General features: G+C 44.7%; 1 protein-coding gene across 2 annotated transcripts; it reads right to left on the bottom strand.

Moving 5' to 3' along the window:
* Window positions 1-3,420: 3,420 nt before the first annotated feature.
* On the bottom strand, window positions 3,421-18,281 carry Tada1 (transcriptional adaptor 1). Of its 2 annotated transcripts, none has more exons than XM_052737490.1 (8): window positions 18,084-18,281; window positions 15,273-15,364; window positions 14,655-14,720; window positions 10,054-10,151; window positions 8,345-8,554; window positions 6,939-7,090; window positions 5,119-5,281; window positions 3,421-4,520 (listed from the first exon to the last, which is right to left on the bottom strand). In XM_052737490.1, the coding sequence occupies exons 1-8, from the start codon at window positions 18,155-18,157 to the stop codon at window positions 4,368-4,370; spliced, it is 1,008 nt and encodes a 335-aa protein (XP_052593450.1). In that variant the 5' UTR covers window positions 18,158-18,281; the 3' UTR covers window positions 3,421-4,367. The 2 variants fall into 2 exon arrangements, with proteins under 2 accessions (XP_052593450.1, XP_052593451.1); XM_052737491.1 differs by lacking the exon at window positions 18,084-18,281 and adding an exon at window positions 17,845-18,066.
* Window positions 18,282-18,620: the final 339 nt, after the last annotated feature.

Raw genomic sequence — 18,620 nt, 5'->3', positions numbered from 1 at the left:
GCATCCCACATCAGCGTGAGCTTCTGCTCCTGCAGATGCCGCCCTCGCTGTACAGCTGCTGAGGAGTGATGGAAAAAAACAGGGATTCACAGCAAACAAGATCCACAGACAGCCATTAAACCACCACCTGTCATGGAATAAAATACTGTTTTTGTTAAAAGTTAGAAGATAGCCAGAAATCCAAGCTAACTATGATTGAAACATGGGAGGAAAAAACTTGTAAGAAAAAGGGCAGTGAGACTCTGAGCATCCCAGGTCTGTGTGCAGCCAGAGTACCCCATCTCAGGACAGCCCCCCCATCCATCGCATATGGTGTCAGCCAAGCCTAAGACCCTTAAGTTTAGCAACAAGCTTAGAAAAGAAACATTCCACCCCATTTCTCCTTTGGGAGCTGTCTTCTCTGCGCATTATAGAAGCCTGTAAACACGAATGGACAAAGAGATTTCCTGGAGAAGAGAACATTGTTCAGCACCAAGATGCACCTGTCACCACAGCTCTTGTATCTTTTCTGTGGAGCGAAACCTCAAGAGTATACCTTTGCAGATGCTTCAGTAGAACCTGTTTCCACACAGGCCAAAACTACAGAAAAGCTTTTGGAGAAACCCATCACTCGTGTACTGCTGTTACTTATACATCTCACTGAGCGAATGAGATTAATAACAGCAAAATCGAGACACTGGTATGGTGCCGGAAGATGGCTTTTCTGTAGGTAAACTAGGTTAGTATGGAAGATAAGAGTTTTAAGATAAATGATGCTGTTACACTTTACCTTCTTAATCTGGTTGGCAGCTAGATCTTTTTAGGGTCTTATTTAATGGCCCTACTTTCCCTGTTACCCTCTTTAATGAGGCAACCCTTTGGTACACAAGCCAAGTCTCTAAATCATCTGCTGTCTACACAGAACAGGGCCCACTGACTCATACTTACTTGGTTAATTTCTTTAATATTTTTATCAGAAGGGCAGTGGGAGGGGTTGGTTGGGCCTTGAGCCACAGCTGCTTTTAGACTTCAACTCTACAAGAATAGGTGTGAGTCATTGACTATTGTTTCCACAATAGTAATTTGCATTCCTGCCTAAGTCAACTAAGAAAAACATTCCTTCAAAGCTGTCTGTGCTACAAAAATTATACCAGAACCTCATAGGCAAAGCCATTGCTAGATCTGTCATTCCAAGTACTCAATCTGGCCAACAGGTTGCTATGACCACTTCTTCCTCCACTCAGCTCATGTGGACGCTGTACACTTCTGGGCATCTTTACCAGTTTCTACTCAGGTACTCATTCTCCTGTTTGCCGTCCACTTTTCTGATCTGTTTTAACCAGTCATTACACCTGCCCTGTTTGTCAGAGTTCCAAACACATGACACTGACTTCTAAGATCTGAATAGACATTTTGTTTCCCATTAGCTTTGTCTGTACTGTCTTGTCATCCCCAAATGGCATGTTACACTCCATACCATCAGTTGTTGTTGATGGTTTTTTGTTTTTTTTTCTTCCTTCCACTGTCCTCTTTCCCAACTTTATTGTTTCTCTTGCTTTCAAGCTTAAAAGATGCCATGTTGGGGTTTCCACACAGAAGCCAGGTATCTTGACGAAGAGTAGAAAATAGACTTAACTTCTGTTTCATTCCATAACACCACTCATCAGCTGAGATGCCTTACAGGTTACATAGCACTGGAACTTTCCTAGAGTGGTGGTTCTGCTGTCAGGGTCTTCTGGGTGCTTTCTTCCACTGAGTTAAGATGATCTATGCCTAACAGAGCCCAGTACAGCTGTTTAGCAGAGTAACGGTTACCAAGAATTACCATAGCACATTGAGACTGTACTCCCTACTAGATAGAAACTGATCCCAGTAATAAACTTTGATAACAAAGACAATAGGCTCTGGTGGTTTTATTTATCTGCCCATATTGTCAAAAGTTTTAAAATTTTAAGTTAAAAAAATTTAAGCTATTGCCTATACTTTATTCATCAGATTTGGTAGCACTGTATTACACCTTTGAAGCAAAATCTTCATGGGATGTACTGTTAAAAGCATTTTTTTTTTAATTGAGGGGAATATGGGGTTTTAAACTAGTTCTTAGAAGTTGGAGGGGTTTGGCTAGGTTTCCTCAGTAAGTCATGTTTTAGCAGTGTTAGTCTTAGGAAGGACATAGCAGTGTCACCATCATAAAAGAACATACTAAAAGTTAAGAATGAGTCAGAATGTCCTAACAAGTTGATAAACAGAAATCGTTCCTTTTTTCATAAACTTCTGAAGTGAAAGCATATTTACAGGCCTTCCTTGTGTGCTATTAGACAGTGGAAAAGTGTTGGGTGGACTTGGTGACAGCAGGGGATGACAAGTGCAGAGCTACTATGTGCTGAATCGTGATGTGCCTGGTAAAGCAAGGCAGACCTGTTGCAGTCACCTATAGCTAAACCCATGACTAACCTTAGGGTAGAAACAACTTGGAAGTAACTCTGAAATTACCCAGTTTCTAACAGCTTTCTTCTTCCAAGTATTTTTCCTAAGTGATCCTTGGCAATATGTGTGTTTACAATTTCTTAATTATAGGAGACTGCACATAGACTCGTGACTGGCAGAGGTATCGAAAATGGAGTCGGCCTTTGGTGGAACACAAAAATTGAAATCTTTTGCAGGAACTCTTGAATATCCTAATTATTATTATTATGCCTTACCCCTAACCCCATCTCCCCACTTCAGAAAATCTCTTGATAACTGGCATGGAAGACAGACCTGAGTATAGACCTCAAAATAGTTAAAGTGATTGCTATGAATCTGGAGTTTGTGGTCCTATTGGAGAGGTGACGAAGTATAGGAATTCTACATTGCTGGGGACACACGCACAAACACACTTCCTCTGCTACACAGAACCCTTAGGAATTCTCCATTGCCAGACACACACACACACACACCACCACTTGGGCAGCACAAGCCCTTCATATAGCAGCAGTCCAAAACAAGACCACTGTATGTGTACCTATCATTCCAAACCCTTTCAACCCCTAAAAGTTCTTGAGTATCACCCATCTGATACTTGAAAAAGTTTGTGCCAAGAACAGCTTAAGCTGTTGTTTTTAATTTTAGGCCACATGCTACTAAATGCATACCTTAACAGGATGCCTTGTCACTTGGCCTAGTACATTCTTTTGAAGTTTGAGCCAAGATCTCATATGGCTAGACTTTTCCTGTTTCTATGGAAGACAATAATCCTCATCTGGCTGGGCAGTGGTGGCACAAGCCTTTAATCCCAGCACTCTGGAAGCACAGGCAGGCAGATCGAATCTAGCCTGGTCTACAGTGTTTCAGGACAACAAAGGCTACAGTGAAACCCTGTCTCAAAAAAACCAATATATACATTATATATATTATATATATAAAAATTCCTTATCACTTATTTGAATAAACAGACAAAGATTTTCTCCCAAAATGTTTACTTGTCACATTTAAAATACAAAACAAAATCCACAGATCCAGATATAGGAACACAGAAAATATTCACATGTATCTACTGTTTAGGCCTATGAAAACCCATCTGTACATCTAATTTATCCATCAATACTACATGAATGAAAAGCAACATAGCTTTAAAACAAGTTGGTTACCAGTAACACTGTCAAATGTAAGTTCATAGTACTACTTGAAAGGATAAAACATTTAGTAGAAATATGAAAATTAGCAGTTTGTAAGATTTCATGAAAACATTTCTATAGGATTAACAAGCTTGTCCATCAGCCTTTAGACACACTAATGCTAAAGCAACTGAATTACAAGAAAACACTATAAGGATAACGGCATTCTAAGAACTGGACTAGAATATTAAATGCAAAATCAGAACCACATATCCAAGTCCTGTTCTCCGGAGTGAAAACAGTGGGTTGTCTGGGAACTTGTCTAGCTGCTACCTAGTCACTAAAGGAGATTCTGACTAACACTAGGTTATTCCACCAATATGCAGAGTATAGTTCTTCAGGGAAAGCAGATTTTTTACTGTGGGATACAGAACATACACCATTGAACACACAGTAGTCCTGCTAATCATGGGGACTAAGCTACAATAGCATCATTATTCTAGGATGTCACCTATCTTACCAACAGATCAAAGATACTACATATGCCTTATCCCTATTCAGGCACAGAACAATGCCTGCTCCTCTACCTGGGGACACAGACACACAGGTCATCATCAGTCAGACATATATTAATGGCTTCACAGTAGCAACACAAAATGCACTCAATGTCACATTTCCATAGGAAAGGTTATACATACATTATACACTTCAGTTTTGAAATGTGGACTCAAAAGCATTCCATTTTCAGCAACCAGTGAATTTGGTGATGGTCCCAAATCTTCAAATCCTAATTCAGCAGAGCAAAAGTCCTTCTTTCCCTGCCAGGCGCTGGCGGTGGACTTTGTCTTGTTGTAGCTCTTCATGATTAGGGTGCCAAAGTTTCATGATGATCCTTTCAATGTTAAGGGCATACACAGTATGTGTAGGAATGACTTCCCTGTGTACCTGTGATTTTAAAATTACATGTTTTCTATTATGCTTCAGTAGACTTATTTTTCCAGCATTCAAAACTACAACTTATATTTTTAAAAAAGTCTCATGAGTTAGGTACCCTATAAACTTTAAATCAGAACATAGTGAATCCCAAGTCAGATAGTAAGAAAACTAAACAGTTCTGTGGGCTGCTCAGCAGTTAAAAGATAATTGCCATGCAAGCCTGATGACATGATTCCAATTTCTAGAACTCAGATAAAGTAGAAGGAAAGAATTAACCCCACAAAGTTGTCCTCTGACCACACACAAGCCATGGCACATCACACCCACATGCATACACACAATGGCAATTTAAATTTTAAAATAAAAAAAAAAAACAAAACCCTGAAAATAATAAGGAACTATGGGATTATTTGGAGTGCGGTATTTGTTTGTTTTAATGAGAGGTAGAGTATGAGAGATGATTTAAAAAGAACTACAGGGTTTGGGATTTAAAAATGAGACTACTACTGTTGACCGTAAAACCAAGTCAAACAGTGGAAAAGCTAGTATCTTTGTAGATTCATATTCATTATGGGTCAATAAATCTAGGTAAAGCAAGAGCCAATACCTGCAGAGCTTCAAAAAGGTCATACATGTTCACCGGAGGCAAAGCTGCAGGTAGAGTGTCCCCAGAGCATGCCAACAGGAATGCGGCCTGCTGTTCAGCATCGTCAGGGTGTGGCTGAGAAGCAGGATTCTGACTGGCACAGGGAGCAGGGAAGGCTGGAGGGCTGCAAAAGAAGTTTTTAAGGAAATATTCTCAGTACCTAGAATGGAGATCAGTGAACACCTAGAATGGAGAGGCTTGCTGGAACACACCCCCTTCTGAATATCTCTAAATGAATCAGAAACCTACCACCATATACATAGAGTCCATGATTTTCATTTCCAAAAGGCTCTGAGTATCTGTCTAGCTGGAAACAATATAATGTAGCCATATTTACTCCCTCCTCCCACAATACTAATATATTTACTTAGCTCAGGATACTGAACCAAACTATTTCCTGCCCCTAAAGAGTTTCTAGTTTGGAAAAACCACACATACATATAAACAAAACAAAAAGTGGTGTAACTAAAGGAATATGAAATGGAAAAATTACGGAGAAGACAAATTGTACTGAAAGCAAGCTTAAAAAATTAACACCAAGAAAAGTAGCGGGCAAAATGGGAGCACGGGAAAACCGTCACCCAGATCTTGCTAACTTCCTCAAACAGGCCAAACAAAGACAAGCTGAGAAGTCAGGCATGGCTTTCACATCAGTACAGATCCCACACAGTAGCCAGGAATACACAGGAGGTAACGCAAAGAGTCGGGCAGCAACTGGGGCTTAAAGCATCAGATGGAAGCAGCTCCACTAGAGTAATGGCTTCCTGGGGACTGGGACAGGAGTGGAGGGCTTCAGGGTAATGCCACATCAGAGACAGCTCCCAACACCCCACTACAAGGAACCACTGTTTCCGTTTTTCCCTGGAGAATGACTTCAGTATGAAACAATCCCAAACAGGTATGTCTGAATGAGGTTTGGGTAGTAACTCACCACAGATGGAAACCTAAACAGGGACTCCAATTTGAGATGACCCTCACTCATCACAATGTCTCTAGAGCCCTGGGATGGCCACCATCCCACCTCCTCCACGTGCTGCCAGTGCCCTTACATCTGCCCCCTTCCCGTCACTTTCACCGCTGCCACCCTGCCAGCCTCCTAGTCCTCATCCGTCTCCTTGATCCCGTATGTCTCCTCGTTCCTCCTGTCCTCCACCAGCCAGATAACCGGACAGGTGAAACCCAGTCTTCAGAGAGATGCAGCCACAGCATTAGCCACAAGGAAGACCGACGACTGTTATTTCTTTTCCAAAAGGTTAAAATGAACACAAAGTTTTGTGGGGAAAGCAGAAAGGGTAAAGCCACCCTGAACCAACTCATGAAAGGGTGGCTTAGAACTGAAGATGGTCTTGGCAGCCCTGAGTGGATTGAGGACATAGATCTGTACAAAAGGATGCTGAGAACACTCAAAAGACATGGGCGCAGGCCATGACTCTGAGCTACAGCCATGAGTGTCAGATGAGGCCATGGACAACCAACATCTACCACCCTTCCTCCTCTTCCCACCATGAGCAAGCCACCTCCTCATCAGGCAGAGGCCACCATCAGGAAACGCTACCTGAGGAGCTACTCCATCCCACATCAGAAAGGGAGAAGCAATCAATCACCTACAGTTTTAAAAAAGTACCAAAATAATTCACTCTAAAGCATGCAACTTAAGAAATAACTGTGTTGATGTCAAGTCTTGCAGAAACACAATAACCAATTCTTTAACAGTGGCCTCTCACATAAGGTCAGGGACCAAGCAGCAAAGGACCCAGGCAAGGGTACAAGAAGCCACTCACCCTTCAACCAAGTTGTTGTAAGCCACCACACTATTCTTCAGGTACGGTTGTGGGGTCACATTACTACCAAAGGCATATTTAAAATGGCCATCTCGTACCCGGTAAGCTTTCCTTCTCGACACAACTGAGGTCAGTATATCTTTGAGGTGATTCTGAAAACAAAAGAATAATAGCAAGAACTCCTCAAAAGCAAACTATAAAACTTCCATTGTCAAATGGTCCTTCCATTCCAATGGTCCTGGCATTTCATGATGGAGAACGACAGAAATGCTCGTGGAAAGAGCCCAAGCCAGTGCAGAGGGCATGGGGGAGGGGGTGGGGGAGGGGTGGGAGAGGGGGTTGGGGAGGCGGGTGAGAGGAGGTGCTCTCTTCACTCCACTCTGTAAAGAGGCTGTTCTCCAGGCACTGTTGCTCTTGGAAGTGGGTTTGGGTTTCTTTTTCAGTGTGCAGTGCTGAGACTGAGCATCACATGGGCCTCACGTGGGAGGCGAGTGCTCCACCACTCCACATGCACTGCATTTCATTTCCCTTAGGTTGACGCTTCTCAGAAATGATTTTCTGGTAAAGTAAGTTTTTTGTTTTTTGGTTTTTTTAAAGCAAATTAAGACTTTGAAATTTGACTTAAAATGAGACAAAAGTTTTAAGATCTGGTATTCACTGGTTACCAAAACCATTGCAAGAGCTTTTGCTCTCAAAAGCCCTACAAACAGATAGAGAATTGTACATGTCTATTCAATTCTCTTCATCTTTAGAAGATCCACGTACATTAGAACTGGTGGGGAAACATGAACATGGAACACTCCCAGTATATGTTAGCACGGGGGAGCCAGGATCAGGCCAGACATTTCACTTACACGAATATGACTTTCTTCTATCAAGACACCCTTGTGCAATTTAATGTGGGTTTTCATGCAGAACTCATTCAATGTTTCTAGAGCAGCTACTATCTCAGGAGAGGAGAGTGAGACCCAGAAAATCATCTACAGTTACTGGAGTACTGTCTGGTATCAGTGCAATGTACACTTTATCAAATAACTAAGTGAAATAGTGGGTCAAACAGTCTCACTGTTCAGATGCCTACCTGACACTCTTTAAATGCAGCACTACCACAAACACAAGTGACTTGAACCACTAGAATTTCTGATTTCTGTTTTTGCTTAAAAACTGTTCCTGTTTTTGACAAAACAAGAGATAAGCAGAAGTATGGAGGCTGCAAGGAACCTGTCTGGAAAAACCTGTCAACCAAAGGCAAATTCTTTGGTTGTGAAGTCTGAAGTATTTCTCTTAATGATGACAGATCAGAAACCTGAGTGGCATTCGGTTCCTTTCTGTCAGTATCAGCTTTAAACACACCCAAGCTCCTAACAACCATTATCGGTCGTGAATTCTACCAAAAGCAAACCCACCTCCACAGCACAGACAACAGCAGAGACCGCTTCCTCGGTGACATTGTCCAGCCCATGCTCATAGGCAGTTACGATCATTCTCCCCTCAAGCTGACCTCGTGTGGGAAGCATCATTGTGTGGGAACAGAGTTTCAAATCCTCATCATCCTGGGGATCCTTTGCCACAAACTGCTGAGCTCCAGAGAGGGGGTTCTGAGGCTGGAATCTATGCTAAGTAAGAAAACTTCAGAATTATTCAGTCCAATAGCAAATGACAAGACAAACAGAAAAAAAACATCTACCGAAAATTGGGACCTACAAATCAAGACCACCAAAATTTACCAAAGGGTATTAAAATTTTCAAAGTAAAAAGTAAATCGTGGGCTGGAGAGATGGCTTGGCCATGAAAGGCTAGACTCACAACCAAAACTACAAAAAGTAAGTCAAGCACAAATGATGATAAATTCACACCTGTTACATGGTGAGTTAAGGGGCAATGGCTGTACACACAGCGGACTGTTGTTGGGCTTTTTCAAACAGTCTTGCTATACCTAATAACCTAGACAGGCCTCAAACTCACAATACACCTGCCTCAGACTCCCAAGAGCTGGGATTACAGCTGTGTGCCTACAGCCATTTATTATATTCAATTAATACCTTAGTGCTCACAAAATGTATGGCCTAATGCTAAAAATAACAATCAGGAGGGACTACATAGAAAAGTCACAGAAGTTTAATTGTAAGCAGATTCTGAAAGTATAGACATATAATTAATGCTTCAGTTAGGACTTACAAAGCCTAACTAATCAAATGATAGTTCTGACAAGTATTTGTCCTAATGCGATAGGACAGAAGCAGCTCTATATTGTGACTGTTTGCTTACATTCCTAACACACAGCCTTTGTTCAATTTGTAAACATTTCAGCATTCCTATGAAATTTATATACTCCACCATCACTGGGAGTTGTTCCTGGTACCTTTGAATTTGCAGTGGAGACAGTCTCCATGTATACATTATAAAATAATACTGGCATTTTTCCATTTCCTAAGTATAAAGCTGTCCCATACCCAACACATTTCAAACCAGGTATGCCTTAGAGACAGGGAAGAACCCCCAGGTTGAGTAATGTTATTGACACACAGCATAGAACAGGCAAGCCTAGGATGACAAACCTTTGGGAAACTTCTCTTCCTACCTGAAAACATATATTCCAACAGGTTTACAAGTTTATAACCATATGCTTTATCGTCTCCATACTGATCTCTAAAGGCTCAGAGCACAGCCTTTATCAAAACAAGCCTACCAGAGGCTCCAGGCTGACCCCTGACCAGGAGAGAACACAAGCCCAGCTTCCAATCATTGGGGACTCTGAAGTGCTAATCACAACACTTCCATGCAAATGCTGACAAGAATACATTGTAAGATGTATTTACAATCTCCCAGTACTTTTCCTTCCTAACTCATATTTTTCAACTCTGCTGGTGATATTTAAAATCACAGCTACTTAGCCAGGTATGGCGGCACATGCCTTTAGTCCCAGCATTTGGGAGGCAGAAGCAGGCAGATCTCTGAGTCCACGGCCAGCCTGGTCTATAAAGCAAGTTCAAGAACAGCCAGGGCTACACAGAGAAGTCTTGTCTCAACACTCCCCACCTCAAAAAAATTACAGCTACTTTATCACACTAGTACTTAACCCCACAGTTGCTAGCTCTATTGGAGAATTACCTACATCAAATTTCTGACGAACAGAAGACAGCTTTTTCTTGCCCTTGGGTTTTCCAGGCTTGGCTGCAGAGCCCCCCGTCCAGGGCAAAGATCCAGCACCTTCTACAAAACAGAAAAACAACAGCCACAGTGAAAAAGACAATAACCTGAGTGGAAAATGAAACAGCTATTGTTTTTTTCATTTGGAGATTAAAAGCATGGACTAGTCAGGTAATGAAAATTTAAATAATGAAGCTCAAATCTGAATCTTCTCTACTTCTCTGTAAATGAAATTATAACTCTCAGCAGGGCAATGGGCGCATGCCTTTAATCTTAGCACTCAGGAGGCAGAGCCAGGCAGATCTCTGTGAGTTCAAGGCCAGCCTGGGCTACAGAGTGAAATCCAGGACAGACACCAAAACTACAAAGAGAAACCCAGTCTTGAAAAAAAAAAAAAAAAAAAAACAAACAAAAAGAAAGAAAGAAATTAAAATTCTCAAATCATTGTTTTTCTAATTATAACTAAAATTATTTTTTGAGGAAAGCAAACTTTTTACTTTTTCTTTTAATATGTTCGAGCATGTGTGTGTCTTTGGGTTTGGGTGTTTGTGTGCACTCGAGTCCAGAGGCGAATGTCCAGTATTTTCCTCAGTCAATTCTCCACCTTATTTTTACGGCAGGGTCTCTCACTGAACTCGAGCTGGATGCCGGCTGAACTAGCTGGCCAGCAAGCCCCTCTCTTGTTTGCCTTCCCAGTGGAGATGATAGGCAGACGATTACAGGCAGATGCTGCCAGGCCTGGCTTTGACATGGACTGCAGAGGACCAAGTTCAGGTCTTTCTGCTTCCATCTCCCCAGCCCTATATTTTTAGTTAATGTTTTTAGGGGGAGTTTTAGCCCAAGTTGGTGAACTGGACACATGTATGTATCTCTTTTTCAAAACCTGGCTAAAAATAAAAGTAAAGGAAGGCAACTCACATGAAATAAAGAAATGAAGTCTTAACAAGTTCCAAGGTAGACTAACAAGGTCTTACAAAGCTTAGCCACAGAAGTGTGACCCTGCAAGGACAGGCAAAGAAGCCTTAACAGAGACCCACCAGAAGAAAGGAGGGCTTGGTAAGCCTAAAAGTCATTATTAATGCAAGGCCTATGTTCAAAGATCATCCATATACATGCTTATCCTCATTGCCATGGACTAGGTTCAATATGAAATAAAAATGTGGGGGAAGATTTAATCAAAATATATGCATTATGAAATTGTCAAACAATTAAAAAAAAATTTTTAAATGTGGTACTCCTTGTTCAAGATTCTAGAACATTAAGACAGCACTGGTGAAGTACCAAACAAACCATGTGTAGGTTTCTGTGCAGATGCAGTTCACACGCCCACAAAGCAGCTCTGCTCACTCTCATGGGACGGCACACAACAGGGTACATGTGACAGATGAGCTGGGTGGGGAGGAAGGGAAACAATTCTTCTCAAGTCACCTGCTGAGGTAGGCAGTATGGATGCTGGCTTGCTAGAACGAAGCTTTCAGCATATACCCCTTCCCAACAGCTGGCTCCATCAGCTCACTCTAAAGCAGGATCTCCACAGGTTTTTGCAACATACTGAAATGGACAGCACTGAATAGGCACTTGATCATATTTGGTACTATGGAATATTTGCCAATGGAAGAAACACACTCAAGATTTTTTGGGGGGGGAGGTGGGGGAGAGACAGGGACATAACCGAACAGCAAGTGAAAGAGATAATCAGTCAGGGGTTTGGCTTGTTCTCAGAACAGCCTGATTACTCTCCCAAGATCAGCAGTAACTAGCATGGAGGCACATGATCCCAACACCTTGGAAGGCAAAAAGATTCCAAGTTCAAGACCAGCTTGGGCTGTGCAGCTGAACTTTGGCATACTATTCCACCTCCCCAAAAATAAACTCAGGAGTTCCATGCAGCAAAACTCTTCATCCAGAAGAGAAAAAGACAAACAACCAGGAGTACTAAGATGCAGTAATCTATCTTGCTTCTGAAGATTGCTACTCCAGAACTTCCCATCAACTCACAACCATCCACAATGAAATCAAAGATCCCAACATTTAACACGGGTAGCAAACTACATCCAAACAATAGCACATGAGTAAAAAAATAAAAAATAAAAAAACAGCCAACTGAACATGCATAGTTATTGTAGACATGAAAAGTAAAAAGACTGACCATATCCATTTGGTATCTCCAGTAAAGTGTAAGAACACATGTATCCATCAAACAAGAAGACAATGCCATAAAAGCTGCTGAATTCGAGAATATATTCAACAGAAAGCCTAGGGAAGCTGAGGAAGTCTCAAAGGATGAGGGTAATGAGGTAAAGAGACAGACACTGAAGCCAACGTCTCCAGAGACAAGTGTAACCAACGATGAGGGGCACTGGACGAGTCACCGTAAGAACGCACTGGGATGTGGTGTACTAGTAAGGAGCAGCCTTCACCAAGAACTTTCTGGGCTGAGTTTTTTTAGAACTATGAACATAGTGTTTAATATTTATTTATTAAAAAATTACACTTGGAGCCAGGCGGTGGTGGCGCACGCCTTTAATCCTAGCACTCGGGAGGCAGAGGCCAGCGGATCTCTGTGAGTTCGAGGCCAGCCTGGGCTACCAATTGAGTTCCAGGAAATTACACTTAGAAAAAATATCTCCAAAATAGTAATTTCAAAGAAGTACTCCTCCAAAATAGTTTTTAAAGTTTTTTGAATATGTACTTCTATGTGTGTGTGACAGGGTGGGGGGAGGGGGAGGTAATGTGTACATGATTATAGGTGCCTGAGGAGGCTGGGGGCTGTCGATCCCCTGGAACTGGAGTTATAGGAAGCTGTAAGCCATCTGGCCATCTGATATGGGTGCTGGGAACCAAACTAGGGTCCTCTCCAAGAGCATTATGTGTTTTCAACTGCCAAGCCATTTCTCCAGCCCCACCACCAAAATCATCTTAAAAGAAAAAATAATACTCATAATTGTAGTAACAGGTTACACCAAGGTTTGCTTTTTGTTTTTTCAAGACAGGGTTTCTCTATATAGTTTTGGTGCCTATCCTGGATCTTGCTCTATAGACCAGACTGGCCTCGAACTCTGATCTTGATCTCTGAACAGAGATCCGCCTGGCTCTGCCTCCCGAGTGCTGGGATTAAAGGCGTGCCCACCTTTCTGGGCTGAGTTTTTAAGGTTTATTTATTCTTATTTTATGAGTATGAGTGCTTGCCCACATGTTCATATGTGCATCACAAATATGCCCGATGCCCTCAGAGCCCAGGGAAGGCATCAGATCCCCTGAAACTGTAGTTACAGATGGCTGTGAGCTGCCATGTAGGTGTTGGGAACTGAACTGGTCCTCTGCAAGAGCAGCCAGTGCACTTAACCACTGAGCCATCTCCCCAGCCTCAGTTATGACCATTTAATGGGTTAAGAGTTTTTGTCTTGTTCTGTTTTGGTTTTGGGGGATGGTTAGTAATGCTCTGGGTAGGGGAGTAACCTGGGTTCTATAGTTAAGTGATTCCCTAAAGAAACCTACTCCTGCAATTCAAACTGGATCCTAGGTACTGTCGCCACCGCCAGCAGAAGGGCTGACTGCAGGGACCTGAGGAAGCAGAACAGACAGCTCAGGAGCAAGCTGCTGTGGAGACAGCAAATGGAGCAAGGACACACAGCGAGGAAGATGACCCAGAGAAAGACGGTCCCGCAGCACTGAAGACCGCTTCTGAGCCAAGGCTACCTTAAGTAGACTGGGCCTGGGGCAAATTTGTAAGTTTTTGTTTTGTTCTGATGTCTGTTTTTGTATCTATTAAAGAGGCTAACAACACCCTGAAGGATGGCTGTTTAGATTAAGTTACCTAACATGCCGTACTCAATAAATAATATTAATTTAGGATATCCAGAATCACCCTAGGCTTGACCAAAAAAAAAAAAGTTGACAATCTACAGAGGCAGGAAGTACCCCTGAACCTCAGTTTTTAACAAGGTCCCAGACAGCTTTCTCACAAGGGAAGTTTTCAAAGCACTTACTTAACCTTTGCCTTACTAAAACTGGCTGAAGGACAAGTGTATAAACAAGTGATGTGCGCCTTAGCACCCGCAAGTTCTACCTAACCGGTTACACTCAGTCCTCGCCAGCCTTCTACCAACGACTTGCAGAGGTGAGCTCTTCCCTCCCAGGGGCTGTTCTGCGGAAGCCCAGTGGAAGCCCAGTAGAAACCCAGCAGAAGCCTAGTAGAAGCCCACTAGAAACCCAGCAGAAGCCCAGGTTTCTACAGATCTCATCCCCAGCCTCAGGAAGGTCCCCTCCTGCTGCCCATGGCCCTCCTCCCTGCCTTCATCTTCTGAAGCCTGGCTCCACCCTCTCGTTACCTCACCTATAATGTAGCAAGCTGAGTGGGGAGTAAAAGGAGTAAATATGAGGAAATCAGCAGTTAAGGGTGCGCGCGTGCGCACGCATACAATAACTGTCACCTACATAACTTTTTTTTTTTTTTTGGTTCTGGGTAATTCAGAGAACCTGAGCGGTGTCTGACAAGGAGGCCACATCCCAATGCTGCCCTGCTTTGCCAAGTGATCCACACTGGAAACATTCCCACTCCCTTACCTGGTGTAGAAACCAAAATCTGACAACGTGTGAGGATGGCCAGGAGGAAATCATTGTGAGAATGGACTAAAAAAAAGGAAGGTTGTCACAAGTCAGACAGTATTTTCAACACAAGGAAAACATTAGTCTAGCTTGTGAATACTTTAAATGTTCCCCCCTCCTCTCTCTCCCATTCTTTACAGTTAACTTTTTTTTTTTGGTTTTTCGAGACAGAGTTTCTCTGTGTAGCTTTGTGCCTTCCCTGGATCTTGCTCTGTAGCCCAGGCTGGCCTCGAACTCACAGAGATCCGCCTGGCTCTGCCTCCCGAGTGCTGGGATTAAAGGCGTGCGCCACCACCGCCCGGCTACAGTTAACTTTTTAAACCAATATTAAGATTATGGCCGGGCGGTGGTGGCGCATGCCTTTAATCCCAGCACTCAGGAGGCAGAGCCAGGCGGATCTCTGTGAGTTCGAGGCCAGCCTGGGCTACCAAGTGAGTTCCAGGAAAAGGCGCAAAGCTACACAGAGAAACCCTGTCTCGAAAAACCAAAAAAAAAAAAAAAAGATTATGTGACCCACCATCAAAACCAGAAGTCCTCATTGTAAATCTGGGGAAACCTGGAGAAATGAAGACCTACCATTGTCCTGTGTGAGGAGTCTGTGGGCTTCCAGGTCGAACTCTTCTTTGCTGATCTTCTGCTTGAACCACAGCTTTAAGTTGGCCCAGTATCTGCAGAAGGAAAGACTATTAAAAACCGCACACTTCTGCCTCTGCCCCCGGGTTTACTCAAGCTGCTCCAAACCCCCAGGGAAGAAAAGTTTATAGACCCCAGTGTCAGTGGTTGAGCTGTGGGAAGCCTCCCAGAGTTCCTCCTGGGAAGACCCAGTATCATGGCATGTAGCTCGTCTGTCTAGTCAGCACTGTAGAAGGGGGCAGACACTCCAGACTCCTGCAGAGGCCGCAGAAGTCTCAGAAGAAACCCACCCCTTCTTCGACACGCTGGCCTTGGATTTACAACCTCCAGAGCTGTGAGAAAATCAATTTCTGTGGTTTAAGCAACAAGCCTGTGGCATTTTGTCACAGCAGGCATAGCAAATGAACACGCCCAAGAGGCAGAAGACCAACAAGAAACATCCTTTCTCTCTAAAGGAGGCTGGTGTGGACTCAGGGCTGACTCCAAACAGGCCCAGCTGCGCCTTTCCTTCTCATGGTCATCTCTTTAAAGGCTGCCCTCCAGAACCCTACATGGGGTCTTCCTTCCTAACTGCACTTTTCCAGGGAGGAGAGTGGTCACCTGTGCTCTTTATTACTCTGGGTGCCATGCTCCCCTTCAGATAAGCTCAAGTTCTAATCTAAGCGGCAGACAAACTGAGTTCCTAACACCACCAAAAAGAAAATGTTCCTGGATATGAGAAACAGAAAGTCCTTGGTTTAACATTTGGACTGCTGGATAAATAGTAAACGGTTCACATCCATGCACTCTGTATAAGCTTCATTTACCCACTACCAAGGATCACATTTAAATGGTCACAACGTTCAGTGCAAAGCAAACTGCTTAGGAGGAAATATAAGAGACAAGCTTGTAAAACAAGCTTAACCAAGAAGCCGTTTTTAAATGAATGAGGACTGGAGACAGAAATGTAGAACAATCCCATACAATTCCAAACCTCATCATGAACTGTATCCCTGGCACAAAGACCTGTGGATTTCACATTACAAAGCAATAAAATTTAGATTCAGCACCCATATTTGACTAACAGCACATGGAGTGTTGGTCTTTACAAATGGAACAGGAGAAAGCCGCTAACTTCAAAACTATTTCTGTCGGCCCTGAATTTACCGTGTGACTGATGCATGTGTGATTCTGGAAGGTACAGTAGCTAACCAGAGTGAAAGGCAATCATATACACAAGCCATGTCCTTCAAATTAAGCACCATGTAAGACTATTCACTTGCAAAACCCTGTGAGCACTGTGTATGGCTAAGAGACAATCCCCCTGGTGTGCTTTTTAAATGTAAGTTTTATCACTCAGCATTACAAAAGCATAAAGCCATTCTAATAAAGGCTAAAAAAAAGCTGTCATTTTTACCTATTAAAATAATTTTTAATTTAGTTTCCTCCTTGCATCTCAGAGGGTCCTTCTGTGATACAATTTGGCTGCCCATGGAGCTTGGTGTGAAGGTTTTGAGGCAGGATGAGCAGACTGGAAACATAAAAAGGAAAAAGAGTCCCTCACCCCAGCCAGCTGAAATCAAAAATTCCAACACAACAATATCTGCCTTAAGACCTCTTTCTTCCTTCCAGGCTGTAAACCTGCAATTTTCTAGGCATCCCAACAGAAAACCCCTTGGGCAACTTTAATGGCTCCTGGTTTTTTACTTTATCAGATATAAGCCTGTCCAACTCACCAGCAAGAAGAGAAAAAAAAAAAAAGAAAGAAAAAGAGAGAAAGACAACCACTAAAATGCATATGCTAAGACACTTAGCTGTGACTCTCCATCCTACGCCTACACCTTATCCTTTCCCTGAGCATCTCCTTTAACTCTGATGCTTACAATCTACAAGTAATAATAATGATTTTTTAAAGCCTCTTACTAAAGCGGGGCTCGGGTGAGAGAAGCCCGCACCCACGCTCTTGAGTGCGCTTTCTTGAGAGCCTTTCTATCAACAGACGCCAGCTCTGCTTCACGGCTGCTCCAGACAATTTTCTGCATCAACGCCAGGTTTGCCGGAGTTGAGGTTCCCCAACAGACTGGAGGCACTTCCTCGGGCTGCGGCAGGCTGCAGCTTACGGCGCTGTCACTCTGTTCCAGTCACTGCTGGCAGTCTGGCTGGGCGCCTGGGGGTCCTTTGCAACCCCTGTGCAGCATCACACAGCCCTGGTCCCATCCTTGGTCGCTGGCTTGTGGGGAATAACTAACCTCTCTGGGGTCGGTGTCCTGTCTATCAGATGGGAGTAGTAACCGTGCAGATCTCACACCGGTTTGGAGGACTAGATAATACGTTTAGAGAGCTGGAAAAGGCGTCCTACAGCCGGCTAGGCTGCCGTCCCTGTGGATGCTGAGGTTCTGGGTGACCGACTGCAACTGGGGTCTGTGCCGAACCCGCTTTCAAAGCGCTTCTCAACGCGCCCCGCTGGCCCCGGAGCACCGCAGGCTTCCGCCTCCAGGAAGCCCTCCCGGCCCCCCGGCTCCCCGCCCCGGCGCACCCCAGTTCCGCCGACTCCCCGGCATCCAGGGCGCAGCTCCCGCCCCACGCGGGCATCCCCGGTCTCTGGGGCGCCCGGGAGGCGGTCCTCCTCCAGCGCCTCGGGTCCTCGGCCGGGAGCCGCGGCGGCCGCAAGGCGCCTCAGGCCTCCGGGAGGGGAGGGAGTCCAGGGACTACGGCAGCCCCGGGCCAGGAGCACGCCCACGCGCAGGCCCCGAGGCCGGCCCCAGAGGCTCTTACTGTTTCACGTTGTCCCCCAGCGCCTCGCTCAAGTTCTTCTTGGCCGCCTCCAGCTCGCTCACAAAGGTCGCCATTGCAGCGCGCGGCTCCCTCTCTCTCGCCCGACCGTAGACCGCGCGGCCACAGCGACCCGCAACCGTAAGATCAACCCGGCGGAAGGCCTGCGCTCGGGACTCGGCAGGCCCGACTCGACTTGTCGGCCCCGCCCCCTGCCGCTCGGGAGACGTTGCGTTTGTTTGGTTCCCGGCCCCGCCCGTCTTACAGTCGGGCGAGCACCGGGCCCAACTCCGTTCGCCAACTTACCCCGCCTCCCGGGTCACGTGACCCGCTTCACCTAGTAGGCGCGTGCCCAACCTACACCCGCCCGTCCGCCCGCGGCGGCGGCGGCGGCGGCGGCGGCGGCGGCGGCGGCGGCGTCCCGAGCCCGGCCTCGGCCGCCAGACCCCGCCCGCCCTGGCCGACAGGTCGGCGCGGAATTCCCACGCCTTCCATCCAGAAGCAAGCGCTCCGGTCGCAGCGTGCGTGCGCTGTCCAGTG

This window comes from Peromyscus californicus, unplaced genomic scaffold (genome assembly GCF_007827085.1).
Source record: "Peromyscus californicus insignis strain IS unplaced genomic scaffold, ASM782708v3 Scaffold_14__1_contigs__length_90479793_seg_2, whole genome shotgun sequence".
Taxonomy (NCBI): domain Eukaryota; kingdom Metazoa; phylum Chordata; class Mammalia; order Rodentia; family Cricetidae; genus Peromyscus; species Peromyscus californicus.
This window is presented reverse-complemented; position numbering and strand designations above follow the sequence as displayed.

What these genes read in the sequence shown, in the direction of transcription:
- Tada1 (XM_052737490.1), bottom strand. Translation starts at nt 18,157, where the DNA reads ATGGCGACCTTTGTGAGCGAGCTGGAGGCGGCCAAGAAGAACTTGAGC. An exon ending in CTGGGGGACAACGTGAAACA is followed by an intron (nt 15,365 to 18,083) that starts GTAAGAGCCTCT and finishes TTCCTTCTGCAG; the next exon opens with ATACTGGGCCAACTTAAAGC. An exon ending in ACTCCTCACACAGGACAATG is followed by an intron (nt 14,721 to 15,272) that starts GTAGGTCTTCAT and finishes CCTTTTTTTTAG; the next exon opens with TCCATTCTCACAATGATTTC.